General features: G+C 41.3%; 1 protein-coding gene across 2 annotated transcripts; it reads left to right on the top strand.

The window, feature by feature from the left end:
* The first annotated feature begins 2175 nt into the window (after positions 1–2175).
* Positions 2176–7289, top strand: grik6 (glutamate receptor, ionotropic, kainate 6). 2 transcript variants are annotated; one of them, XM_029694776.1, is made up of 10 exons: positions 2176–2276; positions 2441–2526; positions 4221–4255; positions 4401–4580; positions 4736–4959; positions 5076–5173; positions 5302–5519; positions 5695–5914; positions 6085–6329; positions 6475–7289. In XM_029694776.1, exons 2-10 carry the CDS (start codon positions 2457–2459, stop codon positions 6577–6579), a joined length of 1395 nt encoding a protein of 464 aa, XP_029550636.1. In that variant the 5' UTR covers positions 2176–2276; positions 2441–2456; the 3' UTR covers positions 6580–7289. The 2 variants fall into 2 exon arrangements, with proteins under 2 accessions (XP_029550636.1, XP_029550637.1); XM_029694777.1 differs by having other exon boundaries at positions 2193–2276; positions 2406–2526.
* Positions 7290–7311: the final 22 nt, after the last annotated feature.

The following is a 7311-nucleotide window of genomic DNA, read 5'->3' as shown; positions in this document are numbered from 1 at the left end:
AAGAATAATAGCGGCATGCAACTGAACCAGCTAGCTCCCTTCACTGTTTATACTATAAACATTCCCACCCTCTTTCGTTTGTCAATTTAACAACAGAAAAAACACGTTCCCCTTTCTTTTCTTTATTATTTGTTCTCCATACTATAGAAGCCCATTCCCGCCGCAAAATAAAATATATCTGACTACTAGTTAAAGGGAAAGGGGGACACCTAGTCAGTTGTCCAACTGAATGTATTCAACTGAAATGTGTCTTCCGCATTTAACCCAACCCCTCTGAATCAGAGAGATCCGGGGGTTGCCTTAATCGACATCCACGTCTTAGTTATGAGATAGTAAGGTATAATTATGAGCAGTGTTGTAAAGTACTTAAGTAAAAATACTTTAAAGTACTACTTAAGTCGTTTTTTTGTGTATCTGTACTTTACTTTAATATTTATATTTTTGACAACTTTTACTTTAACTTAAAATCAAATCAACATGGTTAGCAGATGTTATTGCAAGTGTAGCGAAATGCTTGTGCTTCTAGTTCTGACAGTGCAGCAATATCTAACAAGTAATATCTAACAATTCCACTACAAATACCTAATACACACAAATCTAAGTAAAGGAATTGAATAAGAATATATAAATATATGGATGAGCAATGTCAGAGCGACATAGGCTAAGATGCAATAGATAGGATAGAATACAGTATGAGATGTGAGATGAGATGAGTAATGCAAGATATGTAAACATTATTAAAGTGGCATTAAAGTGACTAGTGTTCCATTTATTAAAGTGGCCAATGATTTCAAGTCTGTATGTAGGCAGCAGCCTCTCTGTGTTGGTGATAGGCTGTTTAACAGTCTGATGGCCTTGAGATAGAAGCTGTTTTTCAGTTTCTCGGTCCCAGCTTTGATGCACCTGTACTGACCTTGCCTTCTGGATGGTAGCGGGGTGGACAGGCAGTGGTTGGTACTTCACTACATTCCTAAAGAAAATTAAGTACTTTTTACTCCATACATTTTCCTTGACACCCAAAAGAACTCGTCACATTTTGCATGCTTAGCAGGACATGAAAATGGTCCAATTCACGCACTTATAAAGAGAACATCCCTGGTCATCCCTACTGCCTGATCTCACTGACTCACGAAACACAAATGCTTCATTTGTAAATTATGTCTGAGTTTTGGAGTGTGCTCCTGGCTATCCGTAAATTCAAAATATTTGCTTCATATAAGGAATTTGAAACAATTTATACTTTAAATGTTTTATTTTGATACTTAAGTATATTTAAAACCAAATACTTTTAGACTTTTACTCAAGTAGTATTTTACTGGGTGACTTTCACTTTTACTTGAGTCATTTTCTATTAATGTATCTTTACTTTTACTCAAGTATGACAATTGGGTACTTTTTCCACCACTGATTATGAGATTGTAAGTCATAATTATGAGATAGTAAGTCATTATTATAAAATATGTAAGTCATAATTATGACATAGCAAGTCGTTATTATGAGATGGTAAGTCATAATTGTGAGATAGTAAGTCTGGATCCTGGACATTTAACAGTCCTGCTACCATCCAGAAGGTGATGTCAGTACAGGTGCATCAAAGCTGGGACCGAGAGACTGAAAAACAGCTTCCATCTCAAGGCCATCAGACTGTTATGTCAATGTAATATTTCAGTTTTTTATTTTGAATAAATTTGCTAAAAATTCGAAATCTGTTTTTACTTTGTCATTATAGGGTATTGGGTGTAGATTTATGAGGGGGGAAAAACAACTTAATCCATTTTAGAATAATGCTGTAATGTAACAAAATGTGGGAAAAGTCAAGGGGTCTCAATACTTTCTGAAGGCATTATATCTCATAATTTTGACTTAATATCTCATAATTATGACTTACTATCTCATAACTCGTAGTCAGATTTTTTTTTCTGTGTGTCAGGAACAAGCTTCCATACTATACTCACCAGCTGGTCTATAGCCTATATATAGCCTTTCTCTATAAGAAGGTGTAAATCTGAGGTGAACATCAAACCAGCAAGCAATTGGGAAGATAACATTAGTTATAGCAACACAGGCGTTTGAATCTTCCAAACATATTGTTAAGTGACACAGTCACAGGGGACAAACTCATTCTCCACCCACAAAAAAGTCCATTGGCTGTTTTAGCAGCTCTGTTGTGTTGGGATGAATATTTCTCATCATCATTTGCCCTAGTTCATCAGGATCAGTCTTTAGCTGGAAGCCTCAACACAGCCGACTCACTTTACAGCTAACAATCTTATCAGGTATGGCGATCTCTTTCATTTGTGTATTGTCATAGATGTAATATATCCATGCTTCATAACTACTGTATTTTTAGTCCACTGTTCAATTTGAGTACGACATTAGCTTTTTTTGTTCTCTGAATGTAATAGTTTGTGAAATCACGTTGATACCACTACATCATTAGGATCAGAGGTGAAACCATGAAGGTGCTGTTGGGTGTCATCGTGTGCACCATGGTGCTTCTACTGTCCCTAAGGAGCTGTGCTGCGGGTAATACACTGTTTAATGTACATCTTACTGTGCTCATAAATCCAGTTAATTCTTTGTCTGTTTGACGGTCACTAAAGCAAGCAAAACTGTGTAAAACAGGAATCTTGACATGCCCGTGATTCACCTTAACCTGGTCCAAACGCTGTTATTGTCAAGCCAAACAGTCTGGCCTCAAAGCAATCTTCAATTCTAAACTTTCTTTCATTAATGACCACTAATGAGCTTGAGAATGAAATAGAGGATTTGTTTGGTATGACAATGAGTGACTAGGAGTTGGCATCAGGGACAGACAGCAATTTGGGGGCCCATTTCAAATTCTGTTGAGGGGCCTTCTAACACCCCTATACATTTACTGCTTGATTATTATTATTATCCAACAATTAAAATGTTTATAGATAGGTCTTATAAATCTGTTGAATTAGTGACTAACTGAAATTTGTGTAAATCAATCAGTGGGCGGGGACCCTTGGGTAGCTGGCGTCCATTTAATTTGAAATCTATGAAACATAGCTAAGTCCACCTCTGATTGGCATGATAACAGAAACAGACTGCCACTCGGACTAAATTCACGAGAAAACATGTGAAAATGTAAAATGACAAAATGTAGACGTTTTTCTTTAGCCGTTTGACCAGTCGATGCGCTTGTGTTGGCAGTGTGGCAGTGTATATGCTTATTTTGGTGCCAGACTCCTCATGTTCTCTCTGCTTGACGAGTTATGAATGAGGAGACTGTCAGCTGGGCATGGCATCAAAGTGAGGGGCTGCATCCTGTCTGGCATACACACTCCACTCTGACAGAAAAAGAAGCGAGCCAACTGACATGCTCACAAAAATGCTAATAAATCAATTCAATGCAACAAACAAGGAGCCTTGTGTTTAAATGTGGCCAAAAAGTGACAGGGCCCTTGAAGAGCTTGTATGGGTGTCATATTTTGAATAGGAGGAGCTGATGTGTGTCAGGATCTCCCTATGGTTTTGAGGGAGCCCTGAGGCCTTGGCCTGAATCAAGGCTTTTGATACTCTGACTGCCCTCCTACCCCATAGTGCCATGTCTTTGTGATGGCTTGAAATAACTCACAAACTGGAATATGGCTGTAAATAGATCTTAACGGTTTTGAACACTTTCAAGTGGGAAAGGAGAGTGGCCAGCTCTCTGGGATGCCGGAAACCAGTTGTGATGACTAAGAAGGCATCAATGCACCCCCATGTTTACCTCTCACTATCTGCAAAGGGGTCACCGACTCAGGGTATAAGGGCTAAAGATGGCCACAGCACAAAGAGCTCTTTGAATTCGCCGGCTACATTTGGAAGGCACTCCAATTGCACTCCAAATGAAAGAAAAAGATTTGTGACTCAGGGATGTCGAGCCAGTGGGACCGGAAAGACGCTTTGGCAATGCTTCAATGCTGATGGAGAAGGTCTGCCAGTGCCCTCTCCCCTCTCTGTTCAGTGTGTAAGCATGCACGCTGTTGTCCTCCTGTGTATATGCCTTTATTCAATTGATGTGTTGATGTACTTAGAAAGCACTCACAATGCTGCTGCTGTTGGAGATGCTTTGAATCATAAGTGATTCACCTAAGAATGCCATTGGCAAGGTTCAAATGCAACTTCAAGTAGTTTATCTTCCTCTTTGATTTGGATGCGGGTGAATCAAGGTAACCTCTATATCTCACTAATATCTATTTCTCCTTTAGCAATGCGACCAGACTTGACAATCACTACAATAAAGGTAATTAAAGGATGCATGTTTCTGTCACTCTATGCTGTATTGACTGCAAGCATTTTCTACTCCATTTCAACCCATTTGCTGCTGTATAAACAAGATTGATGATGATTCAGAAGTCAGAATCGTTCTTCTGTGCCTCACCCTTCAGCAAGATCCATACACCATGTCCAAAGGCTCTCAGATGGAAGGTTACTGCATGGACCTGCTGTCTGAACTGGCCAAGAAACTGGACTTCAAGTACAACGTGCACCTGGTGAAAGATGGGTCCTATGGCAGGCAGGATGAGAGTGGGGCCTGGAATGGGATGATCGGAGAGGTGGTGAGAAAGGTGAGTAAAGCTAACATTTTCATAGATTAGTGATTACAGTGCGGAACATCTGCTCACATTTCTGCTTAAGATTGATACTGTCCATTCTAATGTGAAATTATTTGTGCAGATAAAAAGCAAATGTAAAATATAAATCTATATTCTTATCCCTGTAGGAGGCAGACCTGGCAATTGCTCCTCTGACCCTTACTGCTGCCCGGGAGAAGGCTGTGGGGATGACCAAACCCTTCATGCAAACAGGCATCAGTATTCTCCTGAGGAAAGACATCTCAGAAGAGGCTGGCATCTTTGACTTCCTGACCCCCTTCTCGGTAGAGACCTGGGTGGGGATCCTCGCTGCGTACCTGGGGACTGCTATCTCCATCTGTGTAGTAGCCAGGTGAATTATGATGTGATGACGTTTCATCAGAAAATACATTTATCATGTACTGAGCATGGCTGGAACCTTTCACAAGTGTAATTTAAAAACTGTTAATCAAACATTTTCCAACACAGACTCAGCCCATGTGAGTGGAGTCAACCCCAGACTGAGGAAAACAGCTTCACTTTCAGCCACAGTTTGTGGTACACTGCTGGAGCCCTCACTCTACAGGGTAACCAACAGGGATTTAACCAGGCATTTCAACCAATAGCGTACCCGCACCAAAACAACAACACAAGAGCTGTGTATGGTCTGTGTGGTTTGGTGTTCTGATTTAGTATCGCTTCTTCTTCTTCTCAGGTGCCGGTCCACACCCCAAAGCTTTATCAGGACGCATAATATGCTGCACCTGGTGGTTGTTTGGTCTGGTCCTCTTGGCCTGCTATTTCTCCAACCTCAGCACCTCTCAGGGCTCAGACTCCAATCAACTGATGGTGAAAGGGTTTGAGGACTTGGCCAACCAGCAAGGGATTGAGTATGGGACCCTGTCTGGCTCCTCCACACTTGCCTTTTTCAAGGTGAGGCAGTGCACCCTGCCACACCCCATTCCCTCCTATCCCCTTCTTTTCCCCTTCGCTCTTTGCCCTCAAATGATTAGGCTCACGTGTCAGTGTCTCAGCTCTGTCAGTTCTCTCAGCGGCATGCTGACTTTCTCTTCCTCTCTGTCCGTGGTTTTTCTTTTCCTTGGTGTAGAACTCTAATAACCCAACCTACCGCAGGATCTATGAGCACATGGAGAGAGCCAAGAGTTTTGTGTCATCAATGGATGAGGGTGTTCGCCGGGCAAAGGAGGGCAACTTTGCCTTCATTGGAGAGTCTGTGTCACTGGACTTGGTGGCGGCTCGTCACTGTGAGCTGGTCCGTGTCCATGAGGTCATCGGCATGAGAGGGTACAGCATCGCAGGCACCCTGGGTGAGCCACATGTCTAGGGAGTGAGATATCATACGGCAACACACATTGACTGAAGCCTCTGAACTTTATTTAGACGTGATAATGTTCTTACACTCACCGTACTCATGCGACACAAATACTTTCTCTAACAAGCCCGCTGATGTGCAAATGGTACTGTCTGTGTCATCCAGGCTCTCCCATGCTGAAGAACCTCAGTGTGGCCATCCTGGAGCTGAGTGAGGCAGGAGAGTTGGCTTACCTGCGCAGTAAGTGGTGGGCCAGCAGCTGCATGGCAGACCCAGCCAAGGCCTCCCCCTTGCAGCCCCACAGCTTGAAGGGCATGTTCCTGGTGCTGGCTCTGGGCCTGGGGCTAGGGGTGCTGCTGGCTGTCCTGGAGCTCACCACCAAGTCCCGGAGCAATGCCGGGGAGCAGAGGGTGAGCAACACATATGCACACACTCACACGGTCTAACACTGGTTTAATGAAGAGTGGTGGATTGTGGGAATATTCCATATGAATAGATAAGCAGATTTGCCTGGTCAAGATTGCTCTACATATCGCTCTAATTTCCTCCCCACAGAAATCATATTGCACAGTGTTGTCTGATGAACTGAGTCAGCGCTTGAGGACCACCACCACCAACAAGAAGAGAAGCCAGGAAACCGCAGACAAAGACAAAGCATGAGTACAAATGATAGTAGATACTCTATTATATATGGCCTAGCAAAGAAAATGTCACTATGCAGGTCTTGACATGAGTTTTGTTCTAGATACTTTTTTTAACCACAAAGAAACACTGTGTATCAGATATGCTTACAGACTGTTTCCAGGCTGTTATATGACATGTGTTAATTAACAGAGTAGTAAATAACATACTGGAGAGGTGGAGTAAATTAACAATACTACAGTATTATGTTGAAGATATTTTATTGAGAAAAACAACATGTCTATTTACTGTTACAAATACTTTAATGTGTACTGATTTAGAAAGATTTAAGAGCGGTGCAAAAATAGAAATGAAACATGAAGGTCCAAGTCAAGTCATCTGTAAATTATGAAAAATCATCACTTTCAAAGAGTTTACATTTCAGTACTTTTGATCAGCACAAATACTGAGAGCAATATATTACTGTTATTAATGAAATGATACAGTACATTCGTTTGAAAGTAGATTATACATTCACATATTATAGATACCAAGTATACTTAACTGTTTTTGTACAATTGGCAGCACACATTTCGCACATTCGTTTCAAACCTATAAAACCGTCAGTTCACTTAAATAACATGTTTTGTCATTATAGAACTCGACACATAAAAAAAGCATTATGTCACAGAACGATGTTGATGTAAAAGTTACGGCACATCTTTCAATAAAACCAGTCTAGTAACGAATGCATGTTCCATTCTGTTCCAT

This window comes from Salmo trutta, chromosome 16 (genome assembly GCF_901001165.1).
Source record: "Salmo trutta chromosome 16, fSalTru1.1, whole genome shotgun sequence".
NCBI classification, from domain to species: Eukaryota; Metazoa; Chordata; class Actinopteri; order Salmoniformes; family Salmonidae; genus Salmo; species Salmo trutta.
The sequence above is the reverse complement of the archived record's forward strand: the minus strand, read 5'-3'. Positions and strand labels throughout refer to the sequence as shown.